We start from the raw sequence: 27,300 nt of genomic DNA on the forward strand, positions 1-27,300 counted from the left end.
TGCTCCGGTGATGCCTAACCCTAAACCACCCCTGGTGGTGCCTAAACCCCCTGGTAATGCCTAACCCTAAACCCCTCCCCTCCAGTGGTGCCTAACCTTAAGACCCCCCCTGGTGGTGCCTAACCCAAAGACCCTAAGATGAGTTAAAGTTCAAAAACACACGAAACAAAGGAAAGTACCCTGAAGAAACAGCACAACACTGACCGTAACTCTATTAGAATAATCAAATAATCTTTATTGGACAACAAACAACACTAATAATTAAAAACAACAATTAATTAAAATCACCCACAGGGGACAAGCAGGGTGTCCATATTAATGATGCAACAATATTCAAATGAATAACACCTGACCCTCAAAAAATATATGAATATAAATAATAATATATTATATTAGTGCAGACATATATGCAGCAGCAAAGTGCATTGGTGCTAGCAGCATAAATAATGAAACAGTGAAGAACAATGATTTTATGCAAACATTCCAAGCCCAATAGCTCCTGTATGGCTGGTGGGAGAAAGTGCAAAGTGCCAGCAGCAATGAAAAAAGAGAGCGATCTCTCAAGAATAAAAGTGCATACGTGTAAAGAAGATGGTAGGAGACCAGGGATGGCCGAGCCGATATAAGAGCCTTACCGCATCACGCGGGCAAAGCTACTGCTTCACAACAAAGCTGCCGCTTCAGAAGAGTCAGAAGCAGTAGCTTTGCCCGTGTGAGGCCTCACTGAAGCCTATGCACTGAGAATCTCCCGCTACTCCCTGGATTACCTGATTCGTAAGAGGCCTGGAAGCCGCTGCCAGTCACGGTGCTGTCTGTGATGAACTCCATGAGGAGGTGCCGGGAGGAGGACACGACAGGAGGTGGCAGGGAGCTGCCACAGGTTCTGCCCGCCAACAGGGGAGAGGCCTTGCTGGGCCCATCGTATATCTTGATGTAATCCGAGGAGCATGAGGGGGTCAGCTGCACGTCAAAGGCCAGGAAACTCAGGAATATCTGTTACAAAGAAACCAAGAAACCAATAAATAAACTCTATCTCTCATTGGCAGCGCTATTCCCCCTCACCCCATACCTCACACCTTTTTCAGATAAGAAAGAAGGGGCAGTTAATGACACACCACACCCCTAGTCACACCCCTGGTAAACACCACCACACCCCTAGTCAGGCCACCAACACACCCCTAGTCATGCCACCGCCACACCCTTAGCCACACCACCACCACACCACTAGTCACTCCCCGCCACATCCCTAGTCATGCCATGTCACACCCCTAGTCATGCCCTGCCACACCCCTAGTCACGCCACCACCATACCCCTAGTCACACCCCCACCACACCCTTAGTCATACCCCTGCCACACCCCTAGTCACGCCCCCACCACACCCCTAGTCAGGCCACCAACACACCCCTAGCCATACCCCTGCCACACCCCTAGTCATACCACTGACACACCCCTAGCCACACCACCACCACACCCTAGTCATGCCACGTCACACCCCTAGTCACTCCCTGCCACGCCCCTAGTCACGCCACCACCACACCCCTAGTCACGCCACCGCCACACCCCTAGTCTTGCCACTGCCACGCCTCTAGTCATGCCCCTGCCACACCCCTCGTCATTCCCCCACACCCCTAGTCATGCCCCTGCCACACCCCTAGTCAGTGCCACACCCCTAATCACGCCACCACCACACCCCTAGTCATGCCACTGCCACACACCTAGTCACTTCACTGCTACACCCCATAGTCACGCCACCACCACACCCCTAGTCATGCCCCTGCCACGCCCCTAGTCACGCCACCACCACACCCCTAGTCATGACCCTGCCACGCCCCTAGTCACGCCACCATCACAGCCCTAGTCATGCCACCGCCACACCACTAGTCACACACAACACAAAAACGAAACACATTTTTCAGTATAAAAATACATATCATCAAAAACAGCTGCGCACTGATGTTCCTGTGACCAAGACACTACTTCAATATATAAAGTTCAGTTCCAGATTTTCATCAGGTGTACAGATTTGCTCACGCAGTCAGCTGCCACTATTACCACTTCGGCGATACACCACCACCACACCCCAAGCAGTGGGCACTCACCGCATCAATTTGACCCTCTGTTAGATGGGTCTCCAGCGCTTATGGGGTCATATGGCCACCCCCTGCCTTATCGAGCAAACTTGTTCACTGCTTCCACCTTTCTCACCAGGGACATCACACCTCAAAAGATAATATTTGGGATACCATAGCGTAAAACCATAAAACTTATTTATTAATAAAATCAGTTTGCACTCACAAGCTTAGACGTTTTCTCAGGCACAGAGTTTTTATGGGCTCTACCCCAATCGTTGGCCGCTGGGTGGGCTTGCTGCGCTGGTGTAGTCAGCTCCTCCCGGCTTCCCCCTCTGGCTCCACGTCCCTCCTTGGCCACTAGCTTTACTAGTTTCGTCGCTATCTGCGACTCATCAGAAGCATGTGCGGCCATTATCCTATCTTCCTTATATACCCTTACTGACATCCCTCCCCCCCCGGATGTGACCTCTATTGCCCTCTTTCATCTTATAGATTGCTTGCCCAAGCGCCATCTAATGACGCTGCACATTGCAACCTTACTTCCGGGGTCAGGAACGCCATATCCATGGTTACGTAAACTCAATGTAGGCGTTTACCCGCCCCTCATCCTGGACGCGTGTATGCATCTCACCAGGCTTGTATTACGTCACTTCCATATACTCAGTGCGCACGCGTCCATTTGGACGCCTGCATCCCCATTCATATTATAGTAACACAATGCGAAGTTCATTCTACGGCCACTATCATACTCCACCCAGTGGCCGCTTTGGGGTATAGCCCTTACATCATATATATATTCCATATCAGATAGCGACGAAACTAGTAAAGCTAGTGGCCAAGGAGGGACGTGGAGCCAGAGGGGGAAGCCGGGAGGAGCTGACTACACCAGCGCAGCAAGCCCACCCAGCGGCCAACGATTGGGGTAGAGCCCATAAAAACTCTGTGCCTGAGAAAACGTCTAAGCTTGTGAGTGCAAACTGATTTTATTAATAAATAAGTTTTATGGTTTTACGCTATGATATCCCAAATATTATCTTTTGAGGTGTGATGTCCCTGGTGAGAAAGGTGGAAGCAGTGAACAAGTTTGCTCGATAAGGCAGGGGGTGGCCATATGACCCCATAAGCGCTGGAGACCCATCTAACAGAGGGTGAAATTGATGCGGTGAGTGCCCACTGCTTGGGGTGTGGTGGTGGTGTATCGCCGAAGTGGTAATAGTGGCAGCTGACTGCGTGAGCAAATCTGTACACCTGATGAAAATCTGGAACTGAACTTTATATATTGAAGTAGTGTCTTGGTCACAGGAACATCAGTGCGCAGCTGTTTTTGATGATTTAGAGTGGATTTTGTAACTTTCAAGCAGCGCACCGCCAAATTTGTTTCACCCGAGCATTGATATCAGCGCGGTTTATTTGATTGTATTGTTTTAAAGAGATTTTTTACTGCAGCAGATATGGATATATTTGAGGAAAGACTTAAAAAGCGGACTGATTTAGATGATATTTTTAACATTGAACAAGTAAATGTACCCAATACTGACAATGATTTTAAGGGGCTACAAGGGTTAATGCTCAAAGAACAAGCAACTTGGTGGGATATAGTAACACTGGGGAAGTATGAAAAAGAGGGTATAGTTCCCAAAAGATTAAGGTGGGACTTGACAGCCAATGATGGGGAAGATAATGAAGAAAACGATGCGGAATGGGAGGAGTATTTTGATAAATGTGGTGTTGGTTTGGTACAAATCTTGATAAAAAGAAAGAAAAGGAAACTGGCTAGGTTAGGAAGAGAAAATGAAGAAATTAGAATAAGGTTGGAAATATACAAAGGGACGGAGGAATATAATAAAAAAACTCAGCGAATTAGTGAAATTTTACAGAAGGCAGAGAAAGAAATTATAGTCGCAAAGAGACAGAAATTTCTGACAGACTAGCAGGCCCATAAAGGTAAAGAAGCATACAGATGGCAAATAAAAAAGAAGCAAAACCAGCAAACTATAACAGAACCAGGAACCGGGAGTTCCCAACCCCAGGTACCCCAAGAACAAAATCCGGGACCTAAGCAGGATGTAGGGAACCAGGGGTCTGAACTGGGAAATGGGGGTGCAAGAGGGGGAGGTAGAGGAAATAGGGGGGGAATTCCCTTAAGGGAAAACCCCAGACCAGCATACCAGAATGGCCCCCACCCAGTGGGATCCCAACCTATGGGACCACGCCTTTTATCTAACATGTCCAATTGGAGACCCTATGGGGGAATAAATAACAGGGGAAGGGGAAGACCAATGGGAGGACAGGGAGGCCATCAATATGGATCAGATGGGTACCAAAACCCATATCAGAATCCAGGTTACATGGTACCCCTAAGCAACAGATATGACCCACTAAACCATCAAAATCAATTTGAGCCTTTTTTGGAGGAGGGGACGAGATATCAGCAAACAGATTGGGAGGGAGAAAGCATGTATCTCACAGGGAAAAGAAGCGTAGAAGGGGCAATAGGGGAGGGAGAAGGAAGTGCCAAGAAGAGGAAAAAGTAGAAGGCAAAGGCATATTCAACTTGAGTGGAGTCACCCTGTCTAATAGGGAACTAAAAGTGCTGGATGAAGGGCTAAAATTTGCCCCCAAGCAGGGATTAGATAAATTTAGTACATACATCGATCTTGAAAAGTTTACGCGAAAATTAAATCTTAAAAAATACTATCTGAAGAGAGAGGGGCCAACAAACAGGATGAACCCAGTGGGAGGGTTAAATGCAAATGTACAATATAAACACACAAATCTTAAAAATAACTCTACTTTTCACCCCCAGGAGACTGGCTTCCATGCCATAGGGGCATTTAAGAAACTGGTGGGAAATGAAATCAGGGAATTGCCAGATAAAAAATATCCAGGGATTAAAAACATAGCCAGGGACCTAATAGAAAACAAGGGCCTGGTGGTCCGACCGGCGGACAAAGGAGGTGGGGTAGTAGTGCTCAACAAAACTCAATATGGTGAGGAATTACTCAGCTATGATTAAGGACAGTTAGTCCGAAACATGTCAGCTATCTGATGTTTGCCTCAGATGTTTTGGATATGTCCAACAATAAAGGAAACCTTCATTGACAAGTGCGGACCATTTCTTTTTGTTGATGGTGAGGAATTAGATAGACTGGTTAATGATGAAGAAACTTATGAAAAATTAAGAGGGGATCCGACCCAGGAGTATATGAGCCAATTACGGAAAATGTTAAAGGAGGGACTGGATAAGGGATTTCTGGGTGATGCGGAATTTAGATTTCTGGTTCCAAGTGCACCCAGGATCCCGGTAATTTATCAAGTTCCAAAGATTCATAAAAACCCAACCCACCCACCAGGAAGACCAATCTTGAGTGGAATTGGATCAGTAACCCACAGATTAGGACAATACCTGGATACATTCCTTCAGCCATTGGTAGGTATGCTTCCCCACGTATTAAGGGACACTAAACATACCATACAACAGATAGAGGGAATTAGAGTGGAGGATGGAACGATGATGGTTATAGCAGACGTTTCATCACTCTACACGAGTATCCCACAGGATAAAGGAATAGCAGCCGTGGAATACTTTATGAGGAAAAGTGGAGAAATCAAAACTGAACAAGTTCAGTTCCTAATGGAGGTCCTAAGGTTTGCCCTTCAGAAAAACTATTTTTGGCACAAGGGAAAGTTTTATAGACAACACAGGGGGTGTGCAATGGGGGCGGGGTTTGCACCCAGCCTCGCAAATTTGTATATGGGGAGATGGGAAGAAGGGGTATTGGCACAAGACGCTTCACAGGGGGTAAAAATGTGGAAAAGGTACATAGATGATTTGTTAATATTCTGGGAGGGCACGGAAATACAATTACAACAATTTTTCAGCATACTTAATGACAATGATTTAAATATCACTTTAACCTATGAGAGTAATGTAGAACAAATTAACTTTTTAGATTTGAATTTGATGGTGGTGGAAGGGGAGATTAGAACCAAAACATTTTTTAAGAGCACAGATAGAAATGGGTATATATCTACACATAGTGGTCATCACCCAAAGTGGATAAAGGGTGTCCCTAGGGGACAACTCATGAGAATAAGGAGGAATTGCACTGATATAGGAGATTTTGAAGCACAATCACTTATACTGAAGGACAGATTTATTGAGAAGGGGTATGAGGAAAACTTCTTGGATGAAGAAATAAAAAGGGTAAGAGAACAAGACAGAATAGAGCTTATTAATAGAGAGAGGAATGGGCACACTGATTGAAATGAGCACAATTATGCCTTTATTACACAGTACAACGCACAATATAAGCAGGTGGAGCAAATAATCCAAAAACATTGGGAGATACTATTATCAGATACCGAGCTGAGTAAAATATTACCCTCAAGGCCCAATTTCATATACAGAAAGGCCCCCAATCTCAAAAATTACATGGCCCCTAGTTGTGTTGAACCAAAGAAAGAACCACCCCGATTTTTAGGGTGGCAAAAACCAGGCTTTTTCCCATGCAGGGACTGTAAGGGATGCAGGGAGGCGAAAGCAGGGAAGGTAGAAAGGGTAGTTGGATATTCCAACAATAAAAAAGTAAAAATAAGGGACTTCATCACATGCAATGATAGATATGTGGTGTACCTGGCATGGTGCCCGTGTGGGCTACAATACGTGGGGAGGACCACCAGACCCTTGAAGGAAAGGATAGGGGAGCATGTGAGGAATATCAGAAATGGTTTGAAGGGTCACACTCTATCTGCACATTTTAAAGAGGCACATGGTAGTAATCCAACATTACTGACTTTTTGTGGGGTGGAAAAGGTGAATCGCCCATGGAGAGGCAGGAACATGGTGAGGGAAATATCACAGAGAGAAACTAAATGGATACATTTATTAAATACATTGAAACCGAGAGGTTTAAATGCAGATATAGATTTAATATGTTTTTTGAGTAATGACTGAAACAGATAAAAAAGGATGGAATATAAGTGGTGAGCAGCAGCACTCGTGCCTAGATGTCCGGAGTGGTTTTTTTGATGTGGTGGGCACGGTTATAAATATTTAATATTTTATCACAAAGAAGATGTGAAACTAAAGTTATGCACATTATGATTATAATTACAATGTTGGAATAGTTTAAAATGGTTTAAATGGGGGGATGGGATAAGGGTGGACTGACAGGCAGAGTGGATAAGCACACCACTTAAGAAGAAAAAAACTTGGAATAAAAGACTGTATAAATGTTATATTTCCCTGAAAGAATTGGTTGATATGGAATATATATATGATGTAAGGGCTATACCCCAAAGCGGCCACTGGGTGGAGTATGATAGTGGCCGTAGAATGAACTTCGCATTGTGTTACTATAATATGAATGGGGATGCAGGCGTCCAAATGGACGCGTGCGCACTGAGTATATGGAAGTGACGTAATACAAGCCTGGTGAGACGCATACACGCGTCCAGGATGAGGGGCGGGTAAACGCCTACATTGAGTTTACGTAACCATGGATATGGCGTTCCTGACCCCGGAAGTAAGGTTGCAATGTGCAGCGTCATTAGATGGCGCTTGGGCAAGCAATCTATAAGATGAAAGAGGGCAATAGAGGTCACATCCGGGGGGGGAGGGATGTCAGTAAGGGTATATAAGGAAGATAGGATAATGGCCGCACATGCTTCTGATGAGTCGCAGATAGCGACGAAACTAGTAAAGCTAGTGGCCAAGGAGGGACGTGGAGCCAGAGGGGGAAGCCGGGAGGAGCTGACTACACCAGCGCAGCAAGCCCACCCAGCGGCCAACGATTGGGGTAGAGCCCATAAAAACTCTGTGCCTGAGAAAACGTCTAAGCTTGTGAGTGCAAACTGATTTTATTAATAAATAAGTTTTATGGTTTTACGCTATGATATCCCAAATATTATCTTTTGAGGTGTGATGTCCCTGGTGAGAAAGGTGGAAGCAGTGAACAAGTTTGCTCGATAAGGCAGGGGGTGGCCATATGACCCCATAAGCGCTGGAGACCCATCTAACAGAGGGTCAAATTGATGCGGTGAGTGCCCACTGCTTGGGGTGTGGTGGTGGTGTATCGCCGAAGTGGTAATAGTGGCAGCTGACTGCGTGAGCAAATCTGTACACCTGATGAAAATCTGGAACTGAACTTTATATATTGAAGTAGTGTCTTGGTCACAGGAACATCAGTGCGCAGCTGTTTTTGATGATTTAGAGTGGATTTTGTAACTTTCAAGCAGCGCACCGCCAAATTTGTTTCACCCGAGCATTGATATCAGCGCGGTTTATTTGATTGTATAAAAATACATATATTTACACAAATCTGTACATCAGTCCGGAAAGAGGGACAGAGGGATTTATTTATTTTATTTTTATTTATTGGATGCACAAGAGTTGCTGATAGAGGTGAGCGTAATGACTTAATTACGATTTCGCGAAATTTCGCGTTATTAGTGTAAGTACGATTATGGCTGTAAGTACATAATCGTAATAAAGAAGGATTTCGCGAAATTCCGCGTAAGCGTAATTTTCGCATAGCTTTCGCATTACAGTGGGTATCGCGAAATTACGTTTGCCTTGCATGCAACCGTTTGTAAGCGTAGTTACATAACGTAATTTCGCGATAGTTCATATTACTGTAAGCGTTAATTTTCGCGTAGTTTTCGCGTTACGGTGGGTATCGCGAAATTACGTTTGCCTTGCATGCAAACGTTTGTAAGCGTAGTTACGTAACGTAATTTCGCGATAGTTCATATTACTCTCATTGATCACAGTGCAATTATTGTGAAAAAGCTTGCTCTATGCGTAGAAACATTCGTGTCAATACACCCTTGAACTGCGCATGCTTAGTTTTTACATTATTTAACGCGAAAAAGTGTTCATATGCGAAAATTTGTTAGCGTTCGTCTGACTACCGCTGATTCGCTTCTGATTGGCTAATGCGAACAAAAACAGGAAGTTGAGGATGTATCTCAAAAGAAGCCTGTAATATGATTGGACTTTCATTTTCAAAATTAAAATGTATTTCTTTTTATAGCTAACAAGTAATTATGAAATTCGCGAAATTACGAAGAAATGCGAAATTACGTTATGGTTTAACGTGAAATTACGGTATAGTTGTACGTGAAATTACGTTATGACCGAAACGCGAAATTACGCGTTGGAAATTACGCTTACGGTATTATCAATTACGATTTTAATGGCAATTACGCTACCATCATTTCGCGCCGTAATAGCAAATTTCGCATGCGTAATTATAGTAACGCGAAATTTCGGCTCAACCCTAGTTGCTGACAGTAAAAAAAATACTGATCATTTAAAGAGAGTCTGAAGCCATTATAAAATCTTCTTTTTACCTTCTATTTATCTTAAGAAGTACGAATAGAGCTGAAACGCCACATTCCCCCGGCAGAACGAGGGCTTTATACCCCCAAAGATCCATGACTTTCCTGGTCATGGATTTTGCTGCCCGGGGAGTGGCGGAGCTTTGTGCTGCAGCTCTGCCTCTACTGGAGTCAATCTCCGCCGATCTCTGCCTATCCCAGTGAAGGAAGAGTCAGAGGGGCGGGGAGAGGAGGAGATCGGGAGAGGAGGAGATTGGTGGAGATTGACTCCGGTAGAGGCAGCTCTACAGCGCTAAGCTCTGCCTGTAAAAGTGCTTAGAAAAGCGCTTTTCACAAAAACAGAACGCGCACCCGAGCGCTGGGAATCGGAAAAAAAATCGCTACAAAAAACATCCAACGCAAACGCTAACGTGAGCAGAATGCAATGTGAATGAGCCCTAAGGGAGGAAATGACATCAGTATTGGCTTCAGTCAGAGGGAATATTTACTAAAGACAAACCTGGTGCCCAGTTGCACTTGACCCCTCCCCCTGATGCTTCACACTAACATCTCCCCACACACATACACATACATACAAACACACACACAGACACACACACACCTAATGCCTAAAACTACCTCCTTCCCCAACACACACACAGCTAATGCCTAAAACCTATCTCCCGTCCTCGTACACAGTAACACACCTGACTTAAGTCGGCTGAGGCAGTCAATAACAACCTCTTCAGCTGATAATCAGGCATGTGTACAGCAGCCGGTGACCCCCAACCCACAAGCAATCCGCCAGGCAGATCTACTCAATCCCAGCGCCACCAATTCTCCACCAATCCCATTGTACGCGCCGCTCCCCCACACGCCACGTGACGTCATGCATGGGCCAATTGTCATCCCCCCACCCCCTCCCCACATAGCAACACAGTGCATCGCCAGCTACTCAGCTGACACACGTGTGTGCAGGCCGGCCTAGCGATGTCGCCCAAGGGGATCAGGTCCTGATTGACGACAGGCGACATTTATTGGAAGTGTGTATGCTGTACGCGCCTATGGCTTGGAGGTTTCCTGCAGGTTTTACCTTATTGCTGGTTACGGGATTTCTAATCAGATACAAACAGCTGGTGTTGTTTGAATACTGAGAGGGGTAATCATCTGAAGTCAGGTTTCCAGACCATTTAGAGTGGATTTGGCCGCAGGAAGACGCTACAAAGAGAATAAAACAAAATGAACAAATCTGGGCACTGATAACAACATTCATGAAGACTGGTGCATTAATAACAGGATAGAAGCAAGATAGAATGTTTAACAGTCAGGGAGGGTGTCCAAGGATGGGACAATTTTCATTGAAACAAATTGATCCAATGATTCCCATCATATTGTGTGGAAATCGGAAGCTGGTGGACCCAATCGATCTTGAATCTGCAGTAAGCTGCAATTTTTCCACCAAATGCAATCTTTCAATGCGATTTTAATGATCAAATTGTACATAAAATGTGCCATTTGTGAAGGCAATCGATAAGGAATAATTCTTTGGTTGATTGCTTAATAGGATATTATCATTCCGAAAGTTGCCTTTTTTGATCGGATTTGAAGAAAGTCTGCCATGGGGATCAACATTCTGTAGCTAGACCACTGATATAAACTATTTAAAACCTTAACTTCAAAAGGACCTTTGTGTGCAAATATTGTCTTTAGCACCATTGTACAACTCTCCATGTATACTTAGAGAACAATGGCTGACACAGTGGTGGTCTCACTTGAAGGCTAACTAATCAGTCCTGTAAACACAGTACGTTTCAGATCACCATAATTAGAAACATGGTGGCCACAGTCCCTGGATAGCCTGATCAACATGTTTATCAGAGCTCCAGTTTTAGGAGAAATCTGTGCATCCGCTATCCCTGGGTCCAGTGTTGACCAATTTAACTGACACTCTTCAGATCATCACTTAGCATTGCTCCACTTTTATATTGTAAGTAGAGATGGGCCGAACTGTTCTGCCGGTGAATAGTTTGCAGTGAATAAGTCTGGGTGTTACCCTGGACTCCGCACTCTCCTTCACTCCCCACATCCAAAACTTCACAAAGTCCTGCAACTTCCACCTCCATAACATCTGCAAGATCTGCCCTTTCCTGACCTCTGCCACCACCAAACTCCTCATCCATGCCCTCATATTTTCCCGCCTTGACTACTGCAATGCCCTTCTGTCTGGTCTCCCTATGACCCGAACAGCCCCACTGCAGTCCATCATGAATGCGGCAGCCAGAATTATCCACTGCTCCCATTGCTCCACCACGGCAGATCCCCTCCTAGAATCCCTCCACTGGCTTCCTATCCAGTCCAGAATCAGATTCAAGATACTGTGTCTGACCTACAAATCTGTCCACAAAACCTGTCCAACCTACACTTCCGATTTTACTCAGAGATACACTACAAGCCGCTTACTCCGCTCCTCCAATGAACTTCGCCTGACCGCTCCCCTCATCTCCCAGTCCTATGCACGCCTCCAGGACTTCTCTAGAGCTGCTCCAACACTATGGAACTCCCTACCTCCACCCATTAGGGCAGCCCCCTCCTTCAACATCTTCAAGAAGGCCCTCAAAATTCACCTTTTCACTCTAGCCTACCCCAACCTAGATTGTAAGCCTTTGGGCAGGGTCCTCCTCCTGTGTCCTACCTGATCATGCACCCCCATTACTGTGAACCCATGCTAGGCATCTGAGTGAACCTAACTTGCCTAATCTCCATGCTCCCCTCCAGTGACTGACTAAGCATTACCTGGTACTCATACTGTGCTGTGTGATCTGGTTTTCTTGTATTCCTGTATTGTCATATTGCTGTATGTCACCCCTAAATATTGTCTGTAACCTAAACTAATGTCCAGCGCTGCGTAATATGTTGGCGCTTTATAAATACAATATATAAATAAATAAACAAGGGGTGTTCACATTTACACCCTATACTTTATAATGGAGCCAAACTTTGACCCGTCACCCCAGAGTCAGCATACACATGGCAGCCAATCAGCTATTCCTCCCGCCTGGACTGCCCCCACCTATCAGAAAGCCAGCACAGCAGCCATAGTGTTGTGGTTGTGGCTTTTGCCACCCCCGGCTTATATGCGGGTGAAACGTTTTTCCAGTTTTTTAAGGTAAAAGTTGGGGTCAGCTTATACTGGAGTACTTGTACCTTTTATTGTCTCAAGTGCACTAAGCTTCCTACAGATTGGTCATTTGCTGACCATTCAGTGTGAGAAGGGCCAAAAACATTATCAAGGACAACACTCACCCTGGAAATGCCCTGTTTGAGCTCCTTCCATCAGGTAAACAATTTAGATCAATCCGCACACACACAAACAGACTGAAAGGCAGCTTTTTCCCATCCGCCATAAACTTGATGAACTCTGAATCCTCTCTGAAATAATTAACACTGTGTACAAATTGTTTAAACATCTGTAATACCTGGCATACTTGTATAATTTCTTCTCTTCCTTGTTACTATCACTATGTTCCCTATATGCACCGTGGGGTTGTCATGAAAAGTAATTTTGTTGTGTTACACAATGACAATAAAGTTAATTGAAATTCACAGCACCCCTGAGGGGACATATCTGGCCTACACCGGAGGAGATCTTGGGAGGACACCATGTAATTTTCTTTCAACAGGTTAATTTCTCAACTATGACCCATCTACCCTGCCGAGGCCATAAGCAGTCTGTCAGGAAGGCTAAGCAATAAACTCACAACAATTATATAGGCGGTTGATTTTGGTGATGTCCATAGTGTTGAGTCCATCCGCGCCCCCCAGAACCATATTGGGGTCCATTCGAGCCACCATGGAAGGCTGTCTAGAGGTGTTGCTGAAAGCGTAGCTGTGAGGGAAGAATAAGAACCCATCACAAGGTCAGTCTTCAGAGTGGACAGCACTGCTGGTGCTATAAATACGCGGGGCAGACATGTAGTACTTACTTCCCATAATGCATCACTGAGTTGTAGTCGTACGGCATGCCAAAGCTGGTCGTGTTCACTGTGTCAAAGCTGCCAAGATGTTCTAAAGGAGAGAAAAAGAAATAACCGTCATTCAAAGGTGGGTGGGTCTTTAAGAAGAACTGTAATGTAGATTAGAACAGAATTAAACTGTCTGCTCGACAAAGAATGCAATATTAAATTCAAAAAAGTTAACAGACAGCTAAGAAAGGGCAGGAATAAAGTAGGTAAGACACTAGAAAGGTAATCAAATCTCGGATGCGTCTGGGATTGGTAGAATCTTTTCGAGATTTTATGAACAGCTGTATAACTTATAAAACCTACTAGAACCTCCCTCAACTTTTTTGAATAGCATTATGGGGGTAAAAATTAATCAGGAAGAAAAGGATGAGCTAGAAAAACCAATCGATGAAGAAGAATTTAACTTAGCGGTACAGGAAAATTGGGGAAATGTCCCGGGCCAGGTGGATAAAGTATGGAATTCTATAAGGCCTTTTCGAAAGAACTTGCTCCTACTTTCTGTAAATTGGTGACTGAAGAAGGGGAAACCACCTTCTCTAACGATAATAATAACGCAATTATTAATGTTATTCTGAAAGCTGGTAAAGAGGATATAGATTGTTCTCATTTTAGACCAATCTCCCTGATTAATAATGAAATATAAAAATTTACGCAAGAATACTAGCTATAAGAATGGAAAAAATATCCGATAGTATAATAAGTAAATCGCAAAGTGGCTTCAGAAAAAAAAGCACATTCAGGATGACATATACACATCCATTCATTTGATATACAAATGTAATAAAGATAAAAAAGAGGCAATATTAGTTACAATCAATGCTGAAAAAGGATTCAACAGAATATCTAGACCTTTTCTATGTGAGACAATCAAAAATTACAATATAGGAGAACAAATGTTGTTAAATAGAATCAAGAGGTTATATAAAAACCAAACAGCCCAGGTGTTGGTCAATGGAAAAGCGGCAGAAAAAATGTCAATAGCTAATGGGGTCCGATAAGGTTGTCCCTTGTCACCTATTTTATTTAATTTATGCATGGAGACCTTGATCACTGCCATCCAAAGTTCGGGGGGAGTCAAGGGCATTCAGTCTGGAGGTACAAACATTCAAATTATAGCATACGCAGATGGTCTGCTATTACCTTTAACAGATGCAGTAAAATCACTACATAATTGCAGAGAAATAATAAAGAGTTGTAGCAAAAGCTCTAATTTTAAAATCAATTAAAGAGACTCTGAAGCGAGAATAAATCTTGCTTCAGAGCTCATAGTTAGCAGGAGCACGTGTGCCCCTGCTAAACCGCCGCAATAGCGCCGCTAAACGGGGGTCCCTTGACCCCCAAACCCCCCACTGCGACACTTGGTCGCAGACTTGGTCGCTCCTGGAGGCAGGGCTAACGGCTGCAGCCCTGCCTCCAGTCGCGTCTCCCCGCCCCTCTCAGTGAAGGAAGACTGAGAGGGGCGGGGGAGAGGCGGAGATACGCGCTGACAGACGCGCGTGGGGCAGGGCTGCGGTGGTTAGCCCTGCCCCAACCAGGAAGCGCTCCCCCGCTGCACCGAGGGGATTTGGGGGATCAGGGACCCAGTTTAGCGGCGCGATAGCGGCGGTTTAGCAGGGGCACACATGCCCCTGCTATCTATGAGGTCTGAAGCGAGATTTATTCTCGCTTCAGACTCCCTTTAAGTCAAATCTAATATTTTGAATTTGGGGAGCTCATTACGTACACAAAGGAAAGTCCAATTAGAATGTAAGTACTTATGGAAGAGTTTGATAAAATATTTGGGGATTAATCTTTGTAGAGATGTACGAAAACTCTTTGCTGCCAATTTTAAGTCAGGTCTTATAAAATATAACAAAAAATTGGATAACTGGGATCGTTCTTTAATGAATTAGGTAGGATTGCGATAATCAAAATGGTTATTCTCCCTAAAATACTTTTTATGATGCAATGCTTGCCGATTGGCTTACCAAAGACATGGTTCTCTCATTTTAATAAGATCTTTCAGAACTTTATATGGTCTAGAACCAAAAGAAGAATTAAGTGAGTCTGTGTTCATGGATAGGGAACTGGCTAATGGACAGAAAGCAAAGAGTTGTGGTCAATGGATCATACTCAAAATGGGAGACTGTTAGCAGTGGGGTCCCACAGGGGTCTGTTCTGGGTCCAGTGCTCTTCAATTTATTTATTAATGACCTAGTAGATGCAGTAGTGAGCAATGTTGCTATTTTTGCAGATGATACAAAATTGTGCAGAATCATTAACTCTCAGGAAGATAGTGTCATATTGCAACAGGATCTGGATAGGATGGCTATATGGGCACATACATGGCAGATGAAATTCAATGTTGACAAATGTAAGGTCATGCATTTTGGACGTACTAATGGTCTAGCACCATACAAAATAAATGGGATACAGTTGGGGACATCAAACTTGGAGAAGGACTTAGGAGTACTCATTGACAACAAGTTAAATAATCGTACTCAATGCCAAGCAGCTGCAGCTAAAGCTAACAAAATTTTGGGATGCATTAAAAGGGAAATAAAAACTCGAGATGCTAGCATAATATTGCCCCTGTTTAACTCTCTAGTAAGGCCACATCTGGAATATGGAATTCAGTTCTGGGCACCACATTACAAAAAAGATATTGCAGTTTTAGAGCAGGTGCAGAGACGAGCAACAAAATTGATGCGTGGGATGGAAGGTCTCACTTATCGAGAAAGGTTAGATAAACTGGGTTTATTTAGTCTAGAGAAAAGACGCCTTAGAGGGGATCTAATTAACATGTATAAATACATCAGAGGGCAATATAATACCTTGGCGGATGAGCTTTTTGTCCCTAGGCCTTCTCAAAGGACTAGAGGACATGATCTGCGCATGGAGGAAAAACGTTTTAGCCATTTATTTAGGAAAGGGTTCTTTACAGTAAGAGTGATTAAGATGTGGAATGCATTGCCACAGGAAGTCGTTATGGCAAACTCTATACCTGCATTTAAAGGGGGCTTAGATGCTTTCCTTGAGTTGAAAGACATCCATGGCTACAATTACTAGGTAATGCCTAATGATGTTGATCCAGGGATTTTATCTGATTGCCATCTGGAGTCGGGAAGGAATTTTTCCCTTTAGGGGCTAATTGGACCATGCCTTGTAAGGGTTTTTTCGCCTTCCTCTGGATCAACAGGGATATGTGAGGGAGCAGGCTGGTGTTGTACTTTATACTGGTTGAACTCGATGGACGTATGTCTTTTTTCAACCAAAATAACTATGTAACTATGTAACTATGTAAAAATATAGCATTCTCTGTAGAGCCAAAAGAAGTGGAGGATTGGCAGCACACAACCTGTGCATATATTATAAGAGTATACATCTTACCAGGGTTATGGAATAGCGGATGTTATAGGCACAAGGTTCCTCCCGGCGATTATGGGCAATTTTGGAGATCAAAGCAGTTCCTGTGATTGGGGGTCCTGTGATTAGGGGTCCTATGACTGGGGGTCCTGCGATTGGGGGTCCTGTAAATGGGGGATCCTGCTATTGGGGGTCCTGTGATTGGGAGATCCTGTGATTGGGGGTCCTGTGATTGGGAGATCCTGCCATTGGTGGTCCTGCGATTGGGGGTCCTGCGATTAGGGGATCCTGCAATTGGGGGTCCTGTGACTGGGGTACCTCTTTCTGTGATGTTTTAGCAATGATTAGGGGTACCTGGAGAGATGTACTGTCTCCTCACGATGATGTAGTTGTCGCGGTCCATCCTGCTGTGCTCATGCACCATGCCCACAACGTGGTTGAGCTCATGCTGGATGACAGCATATGAGGTACAGGCACCCGGCTGCAGTGACAGAGTCTGGACTCCGCCCACCTTTCCGATGTATGACCAACAGCTGGAATAGACAAGGAGAGAAGTCAGGGATGGTGTATCGGGGCCCACAGCCAAATCCCATGAAGCAACGCACGCACTTTGTATGACATTTTGTGATAGCTTCAGGTGAACATGTGCCCCTCCCCTCCTGTGTGCAGGTGAGATTCCAGCCCCTTGCGCAAGCATCTCATTCTGTTCTATGGAGAGGGGAAGGGGAGAATGAGTAGGTGGTTTCCCCAAGTCACACATGCAAAAAGAACGTGCTGAAAATGTCTCATCCTGCTGTTGCAAATCTCCCAGCGGCATAGATTCCGATCCCGGCTCCAGGCCGTCGTGGACACACGGTTAAAGTGCAATCTGGCTATTGCTGGTGGCCAAATTACGCTGGTTTTTTTTCTTCCCAATTTGGGCTCCGTGTTTTGTCAGCTTCCAATTTACCAACTGAGCACTGCTATAGCCGAAATTCCCAATATAGTCTATGGCCGCGCCCAAATGTCTGATGACCTTTTTACCTGTCTCATCCCCCAATAGCTCACAGCAGCCACTACAGAACACCAACCTTTCCTATGTGGGTGGTTTGTGGTTTAGGAGTTTTTCCTCAACCTCTGGTCCTCTTCTACCAACAGGGACGTCACTTAAAGTAAGCCTCTGAGACCCAGAGCTAGAAGGGGATCCTAACTACTACTTAACTCCCTCCGATAAAGGGGACCATCCTTAAAGGGCAACTGTAGTGAGAAGACTATGGAGGCTGCCATGTTTATTTCCTTTAACCGGTTCAGAAACGCAGTGGCGAAAATCTCATGCATCCAAGCAACGTTCACCTCCCATTCATTCGTCTATAACTTTATTGCTACTTATCACAATTAATTGATCTATATCTTGTTTTTTCCGCTACTAATTAGGCTTTCTTTGGGTAGTACATTTTGCTAAGAATTATTTTTTTTCTGCATGCATTTTAACAGAAAGATTAAGAAAGAAATGAAAAAAAAATCATTATTTCTCAGTTTTTGGCCACTATAGTTTGAAATTTATATACGCTACCATAATTAAAACTCATGTATTTTATTTGCCCATCTGTCCCGGTTATTACCCCATTTAAATAATGTCCCTATCACAATTTTTGGTGCCGATATTTCATTTAGAAATAAAGGTGCATTTTTTCAATTTGCGTCCATCACTATTTATAAGCTTGTAATTTTAAATAATATTATAGCATACTCTCTTGACATGCATATTTAAAAAGTTCAGACCATTGGGTAACTATTTATGTTGTTTTTGTTTTGTTTTTCATTGTATTTTTTTTTTTATTTATTTTTTAATAAAAAATGTATGTGGGTAATTTTTGGTGTGGGAGGGAAACTGCTTATTTTAAATGTAAAATAATATTATTGTTTAATTAAAAATGTATGTGAGTGCAGTTTACTATTTGGCCATAAGATGGCCACAGTGAAAAAAGTCCTGGATGCGAACGATCTCTCATCCAGGAACTAAAAAGCAGAGGAGAAGTTTCCTGGGGGCAGAATTACCGCGCTCTCTGAATAGAAAGCGTTGGTATTTCTGCGGGGAAGTTAGATCGGTGAAAGGGAATTATATTCCCATTCACTGATCGGGGGGATAGCAGTGGGCGGCGGGAGCGCGCCCGATCGCGCGTACCATGCGGCGGGAGCAGCAGAGCCTATCTGGATGAGGAAGCTCATCCAGATAGGCCGAACTGGTTAAACCACTTCAGCCTTCGGTCTTTTTTCACCTCCCATTCATTCGCCAATAAATGTCTCACTAATTATCACAATTAATTGATCTATATCTTGTTTTTCCGCCACCAATTAGGCTTTATTTGGGTGGTACATTTTGCTAAGAATTCTTTTTTAATAGGAATAGTAAGAAAAAATGGGGGGAAAAAAGTATTTCTCAATTTTCAGCCAATATAGCTTTAAAATAATACATGCTACCATAATTAAAACCTATGTATTTTATTTGCCCATTTGTCCTGGTTATTACACCATTTAAAGGGAACCTTAACCGAGAGGGATATGGATGTTTTCTTATAAACAATACCAGTTGCCTGGCAGTCCTGCTGATCTCTTTGGGGCAGTAGTGGCTGAATCACAGACCTAAAACAAGCATGCAGCTAATCCAGTCTGATTTCAGTCAGAGCACCTGATCTGCATGCTTGTTGAGGGGTTGTGGCTAAAAGTATTAGAGACACAGGATCAGCAGGGGAGTCGGGCAACTGGTATTATTTTAAAAGGAAAAATCCATATACTTCTCAGTTTAGGTTCCCTTTAAATTATGTCCCTATCACAATGTGTGGTGCCGATATTTTACTTGGAAATAAAGGTGCATTTTTTCAGTTTTGCATCCATCACTATTTACAAGCTTATAATTTTAAAAATATTAATATACCCTCTTCACACGCATATTAAAAAAGTTCAGACCCTTAGGTAACTATTTTTTTTTGTTTAATTGTAATTAAAGTATTACATGTAATCCATCTTGCAGGAAATCCAGCATCAGACCTTCACAGGAACTGTGCGAGAAATTTGCCCACTTCTTCTCAGACAAAGTCTCCTCCATACGATCTGCCATTCAATTCACAGCCCCAGAAACCCATGCAGAGCCATATAACAGGTGCAAAAATAGCCTACCACCATGGTCTGATTTTAAGGTAATCACTGAAAAAGACATCGTGGATATCCTCTCAAACCTTCGCCAGACTACCTGCGATCTGGACCCTGGCCCCACTAAGTTCATGTTGAAATGCCCTGAACTATTTACACCGGCATTCCACAAAATAGTCAACGGCTCCTTACAAGAAGGGTGGTTTCCCTCTACTCTGAAAGAAGCAATCGTCAGGCCTCTACTCAAGAAACCATCCTTAGACCCAGATGCTCTAAACAGCTACCTGTCTCAAACCTCCCCTTTCTGGGAAAAGTTATTGAAAAGGCAGTCTACCTCCAACTTGAAGCCAGGCTCTCCAGAAACAACATCCTTGACCCTCTTCAATCTGGTTTCAGGAAATATCACAGCTGTGAAACAGCCCTCACCCAGATTTGCAATGATCTGCTCATTGCAAGAGACAAGGGTCAATGTTCCATCCTGATTTTGCTCGACCTCTCAGCGGCTTTTGACACAGCCGATCATGAAATCTTACTCAACAGGCTACAAGAGTACTGTGGCATAGATGGCATTGTTCTCCGGTGGTTCAACTCCTTCCTGGCTGGCAGAACACAAAGGGTAGCCTTAGGGCCCTTCCTCTCCAACCCTGTACCACTAAAATACGGTGTACCTCAGGGCGCAATATTATCCCCTTTACTGTTCACCATATACATGCTGCCACTTGGAGAAATCATACAAAAACATGGCCTGACATATCATTGCTATGCTGATGACACCCAGCTATATTTGTCATTCAAACCTGATGTCACAGACCCTACTCCACAAATAAACACATGCTTAGCTGAGCTTCAGGAGTGGATGAATAATAATTGGCTAAAACTTAATGCTGACAAAACTGAGGTTCTTGTTATCGAGGGCCAGGGCTCAACAGCAAAGCAGCTCCAGTCTCAACCAACACCGCTAAGGATAGGGAGCTCAGACCTGAACAACTCAGACTGTGTGCGCAGCCTGGGAGTACTGATTGATGGGAAATTAAGCTTCAGGAATCAAATCTCAGCTGTTGTGAAACATTCCTTCTTTCACCTAAGGAATATTGCAAGGATTAAACACCTAATTCCTTCAGAGGATCTTCCAACCCTAGTTCATGCCTTCGTCACATCAAGGTTAGACTACTGCAACGTCGTCTACACAGGCCTGCATAAGAAAGACTTACGCCGCCTGCAATTAGTACAGAATGCCGCCGCAAGGCTGTTAACGAGCCAACCCCGCCATTGCCACATAACACCAACCCTGAGCTCACTCCACTGGCTACCGATAAAATGGAGAATTCTGTTTAAGATTGGCTTACTGACATTCAAATCCTTGCACAATCTGGGCCCTGGATACCTGAAGGACTTGTTGCAACTACATCATACCCCCCACAATCTTAGATCAAAAGGACGTAACACCTTGGTCACCCGCAGAGTCCACCTCAAAACCTTTGGAGACAGATCATTTTGTCATGCTGCCCCTACACTTTGGAACTCCCTGCCACTCCCAATCAGGACAGCCCCATCCCTGGAAGTATTTAAGTCTAAACTGAAAACCTACCTTTTCAGTCTGGCATTCATGAACATCTGACTATCTCCTCTGTAACACAACCCAGCCTGAAACCCTGTATTAATCTGAGACACAGCTATGCGCTTTGAGTCCTATGGGAGAAAAGCGCTTTACAAATGTTATTGTATTGTATTATTGTATTCCATAATTAAAATCTACGTATTTTATTAGGCCATTTGTCCCGGCTATTACACCATTTAAATTATGTCCCTATCACATGGTATGGCACCAATATTTTATTTGGAAATAAAGGTGCATTTTTCAGCTTTGCGTCCATCACTATTTACAAGCTTATAATTTAAAAATAATAGTAATATACCCTCTTCACTTGCATATTAAAATAAAAGTTCAGGGGGGGGCGTGTCCGCCGCGCAGTCACGCTGGACGTGTAGTTCCCGAGCTCTGCAAAGAGATACCACTAAAGCGGCCAAAAAGCACTCCAGAGTGGGAGATTCTTTCTCTAACCTACACCACAACATGTCGGAGACACCGATGGACATGGAGGCCACCATGAAGCGGAAGAAGAACCAGACAAAGCTGCACAAAATACCGGAGATATTTGCAGGCATGCAGGCCCGGGTTAACAGCAAAGATGGCGGAGGAGGAAGGAACACAGCGGCAACAGCGGCCACAAACAACACGGATTCCGGAGGAAATCAAGCGAACTCACCCTCTGCAGACCTCCCAGGAGACTCCTCATCAGATTCTGGCACTCCGACGTCCAGAAGCCCAGTCAAGTCCAAACTGAAGCTCTCAGCTCCCGGGGATGAGGTAAGCCCGACAGCCATCTTAACCTCTCCCCCCCCTGAGCAACATACACCACTAGAAAGCTTCCCTGCTTCCGAGCAAAACATCACGCAGGCTTACCTCAAAGAACTCCTGATCACACTAAAATCCTCCCTCTCAGCAGACTTTTTGCAAGTAACAAACCACCTACAGCATTCTATAAACGTCCTTGGTGACAGAGTCGCCACAGTCGAGCAGAGTGTAACACTACTAACCACAGAACACAACAAGGCAGTAGATTGCTGGGAAGATAATCAACAGGAGATAGCCTGGTTAAAACAAAAGGCAGCCAATCTAGAAGACCGGAACAGAAGAAGCAATTTAAAATTCAGGGGAGTAGACGAGTCTGTACAGCAAGCACAGTTAAAGGAGTATATTGGATCCTTAGTCCAAAAAGTTCTACCTCACCTATCAGATATAGAGAGGTCAATTGAGAGAATCCACAGACTCCCCAAACCGCAGCATCTTCCGGATAGTGTCCCTAGGGATGTGATATGTAACTTCCAATTCTACCACACAAAAGAAAGTCTTCTACAGCACATTAAGAAGCACGGATCCCTCCCGGACCCATATAAAGGGATTACTCTGTACTCAGACCTATCACAGGCCACCCTTACCAAAAGGAGGTCCCTAAATCCGATCACTAGAATCTTAAGAGAAAATAAAATTTTATACCACTGGGGCTTCCCAACTAAACTACTGGTCCCCAGAGGAGGGAAAATGATATCTATCCAAGCGACTGAAGACGGATATAAACTCTTATCCTCATGGGGCCTGCAATTCACCAAAGACACCCCTAAGCTCCAGCGACACCCACCTACCACAAAAGTCCCACAAAACTGGCAAGTAGTATCCTAATCGGTATCTCAGGGCTCAATTAAGCCAACCTGATTATATGCTGATGTCAATGATCACATCCCTATCCTGGGCTCTGTGTCATTTTTTCCCCCACCAGGGAGACTACTTCTCCTACCGAGATCACCCTGGTAAAAAGAGTTCAGCTCAGATTGTATATAGACACTCACTTCACCAACCGTGTACCTTGATGCCCTTTAAGAAAACATCACAAAGAAAGTCGTTTTCCTCCCCCCCTCCCACTTCCTTGGAGCGTTTCTGGACTATCATTATCATTCTATCCTCGCTACAATGGTGGATGTTTGGAACCTCTAAAAGCATAAGCTCCACACAAGATGGTGACCCTTACCTCTATTAACGCCAAAGGTCTTAACACGCCAGCCAAAAGACATTGCTTATGGAAAGAAGCATCTCGCCTTAAAACGGACATACTTTTTGTCCAGGAAACGCATTTCATGGACACCAAAGCACCTCCTTGTTCTCACCTAGTGTTGGGCGAACATCTAGATGTTCGGGTTCGGGCCGAACAGGCCGAACATGGCCGCGATGTTCGGGTGTTCGACCCGAACTCCGAACATAATGGAAGTCAATGGGGACCCGAACTTTTGTGGTTTGTAAAGCCTCCTTACATGCTACATACCCCAAATTTACAGGGTATGTGCACCTTGGGAGTGGGTACAAGAGGAAAAAAAAATTAGCAAAAAGAGCTTATAGTTTTTGAGAAAATCGATTTTAAAGTTTCAAAGGGAAAACTGTCTTTTAAATGCGGGAAATGTCTGTTTTCTTTGCACAGGTAACATGTTTTTTGTCGGCATGCAGTCATAAATGTAATACATATAAGAGGTTCCAGGAAAAGGGACCGGTAACGCTAACCCAGCAGCAGCACACGTGATGGAACAGGAGGAGGCGCAGGAGGAGAAGGCCACGCTTTGTGAGACACAACAACCCCGGCCTTGCATGAGGGCAAGAAGCGTGCGGATAGCATGCTTTGTACCGCCATGCAGTCATAAATGTAATAAAGATAAGAGGTTCCATAAACAAGGACCGGCAACGCTAACCCAGCAGCAGCAGCAGCAGCACACGTGATGGAACAGGAGGAGGCGCAGGAGGAGAAGGCCACGCTTTGTGAGACACAACAACCCAGGCCTTGCATGAGGACAAGAAGCGTGCGGATAGCATGCTTTGTACCGCCATGCAGTCATAAATGTAATAAAGATAAGAGGTTCCATAAACAGGGACCGGCAACGCTAACCCAGCAGCAGCAGCACACGTGATGGAACAGGAGGAGGCGCAGGAGGAGAAGGCCACGCTTTGTGAGACACAACAACCCAGGCCTTGCATGAGGACAAAAAGCGTGCGGATAGCATGCTTTTTACCGCCATGCATGCAGTCATAAATGTAATAAAGATAAGAGGTTCTATAAACAGGGACCGGCAACGCTAACCCAGCAGCAGCAGCACACGTGATGGAACAGGAGGAGGCGCAGGAGGAGAAGGCCACGCTTTGTGAGACACAACAACCCAGGCCTTGCATGAGGACAAGAAGCGTGCGGATAGCATGCTTTGTACCGCCATGCAGTCATAAATGTAATACAGATGAGAGGTTCAATAAACAGGGACCGGAAACGCTAAACCATCCCAGATGTTCATTGGTCATGTTACTTGGTTGGGGTCCTGGAGTGTTGCGTAGTCGTTTCCAATCCAGGATTGATTCATTTTAATTTGAGTCAGACGGTCTGCATTTTCTGTGGAGAGGCGGATACGCCGATCTGTGACGATGCCTCCGGCAGCACTGAAACAGCGTTCCGACATAACGCTGGCTGCCGGGCAAGCCAGCACCTCTATTGCGTACATTGCCAGTTCGTGCCAGGTGTCTAGCTTCATGCCCGGTTTCAGGTCCAGCGGTGCCAGCCACAAATCTGTCTGTTCCTTTATTCCCCTCCAAATTTCCTCCCCTGTGTTCTGCTTATCCCCAAGGCAGATCAGCTTCAGCAACGCTTGCTGACGCATGCCAACAGCTGTGCTGCACTGCTTCCACGATCCTACTGCTGCTGGTGCTGGGTTAGCGTTTCCGGATGAGGTACAGCTTTGAGATGCGTTGGAGGAGAAGGAGTCAGAGAGGTAGGTGCTGCTGTTGTTATCCAGTGGGAGGGACGGCGGTGCAGCTGTTTGCGGCGTGGGCAACACCCGCGCCGTAGCAGGTGAGGAATCGCTGCCAGGCTCCACAAGGTTCACCCAGTGCGCGGTAAGGGAGATGTATCGACCCTGGCCGAACGCACTCGTCCAGGTGTCAGTGGTGAGGTGAACCTTGCAGGCAACGGCATTCTTCAAGCTTCGGGTTATTTAGCTGACCACGTGCTCATGCAACTCAGGCACTGCAGAGCGCGCAAAGTGGTAGCGGCTGGGAACCACGTAACGTGGGATGGCCACTGACATCATGCCCTTGAAGCTGTTTGTCTCCACCACTCGATATGGCAGCATTTCGCAGGCCAGAACCTTGGCTATGCTGGCTGGCTGTTACTGCCACGGCCCGGGGGTCATTTGCTGGCAATTTCCTCTTGCGCTCAAACATCTCAGAGACAGACAACTCAACCGTAGGGCTGCACACCGAAGGGCTGTTGGTTGTTGTGTTTGATGAACACTGGGAGACCTCAAGAGCACTAGTCCGGAAAGTGACAGTGTCAGCATCGTCTGATGTTTGTGAATGTTGTGAACCACGCAATGGCTGGACTACTGCTGCTGCTGAGGCGGGTCTGGTGGTGAGTCTGGTGAACCCAAGGGAGGCAGTGTTGCTGGTGGTACCCTGTCCTGCCGCGTTTGCCCACAGTGTGGGATGTTTGGATAGAATGTGGCGGCTCATGCTGGTGGTGGAGAGGTTGTTAATACTTTTCCCCCTGCTCAGGCGGGTCTTGCACACCTTGCAAATCGCCATGGTAACATCCTCAGTGCAGTCTTCAAAGAAAGCCCAGACTTTGGAGCACCTGCCTTGCTGGCGATTTCTGTTTGCGCCTCTTTTGCCTCTCACTTGAACCATGCTTGCGGTGCCTGAAATTGCGCGCCGCCTACCTTGTGGCACAAGGCGAACTCGTGCAGCAGTGGGTTCCTCAACAGACTCATCTGTGCTGCTGCTACGATGGCGATGTTCTCGTTCACAAACAAAATCTGGGTCTATGTCCACATTGTCCATACCCTCCTCTTCCATCTCCTCAAACTCGTCATATGTCATTGTGGGGGGCCGCCGCCGTGGAGTAGAGCTCCCCAGAACAACCTCTGCGCAGCTCACTCCAACGTCGTCTGGTTATCTGGCAGTTGTGTGCGTGGTGTCGCTGCCGGTTGTGTCAGCTTTGTGCCCACTGGCTCCTTGTAACTGGCTGAGGACTCGGACCTCGTGCGTGATGTGCTGGTGCTGCTTAACCCACTGCTGGACGCTTGAGAGGTCATCCAAGTAATTATCTGGTCCTGTTCTTTTGGATCTGTGAGGGTTGTTGTCCTGGACAACATGGGCGGTATTGAGTGGGTTTTCTTGGGTGCTCCCCTGTGGCCTGTACGTGAACCGTCAGGGGAAACACCTCTTCCCTTGCCCCTCCCTCTTTCACCGGATTTCTTCCTCATTTCACTTATCCTTAAAGTACACGCTGACTGGCAGCAGTACAGTGGCAGTACAGAAATGCTATACAGTGGTGGGTGAGCGGTGTACCACTTTTGTCAGCAGCGACACAGAGCACAATGCTATACAGTGGCGGGTGAGCGGTGTACTACTGTTCCCAGCAGACACAGAGTGGAAGTAAACACAATGCTATATAGTGTGGCTGAGCCGTGTACACAGAGTGGCATTAAACACAATGCTATATAGTCTGCTATATAGTCACCCCGAACAGGGTGATGTTCTGCAGAACCCGAACAGTGGCAAACACTGTTCGCCCAACACTACTGGGAGGGAACGCAGATTTTAGTACCTAAACACACGATACAACATGTTTTCCGGGGTCAGACTCTGAGGCACATACAGATGGTCCCGATCATCATCCTCATCATACAACTCTTCTCCTGAGTCTGACCCACCCACCACCTCTGCCACCCCAACATCCCCAGACACAGACCCCTCATCGTCCTCAACATTAACTTGGGATGCTGGCCTGAGCCAGACCTCCTCCTCCACATCAGGCCCCAT

General features: G+C 45.3%; 1 protein-coding gene across 1 annotated transcript in view; it reads right to left on the bottom strand.

Annotated features, from left to right (window-relative positions):
* The window catches only part of LOC137537977 (astacin-like metalloendopeptidase), a 103,511-nt gene that overhangs the window by 41,026 nt on the left and 35,185 nt on the right, over window positions 1-27,300 (bottom strand). Inside the window, exons 6-10 of the mRNA XM_068259898.1 lie at window positions 17,118-17,296; window positions 13,380-13,461; window positions 13,155-13,282; window positions 10,490-10,614; window positions 768-993 (exon numbers count right to left, since the gene is read on the bottom strand). Coding sequence (XP_068115999.1) covers window positions 768-993; window positions 10,490-10,614; window positions 13,155-13,282; window positions 13,380-13,461; window positions 17,118-17,296 — 740 coding nt within the window. The remainder of the gene's footprint in view (window positions 1-767; window positions 994-10,489; window positions 10,615-13,154; window positions 13,283-13,379; window positions 13,462-17,117; window positions 17,297-27,300) is intronic.

Source organism: Hyperolius riggenbachi, chromosome 11, assembly GCF_040937935.1.
Source record: "Hyperolius riggenbachi isolate aHypRig1 chromosome 11, aHypRig1.pri, whole genome shotgun sequence".
NCBI lineage: Eukaryota > Metazoa > Chordata > Amphibia > Anura > Hyperoliidae > Hyperolius > Hyperolius riggenbachi.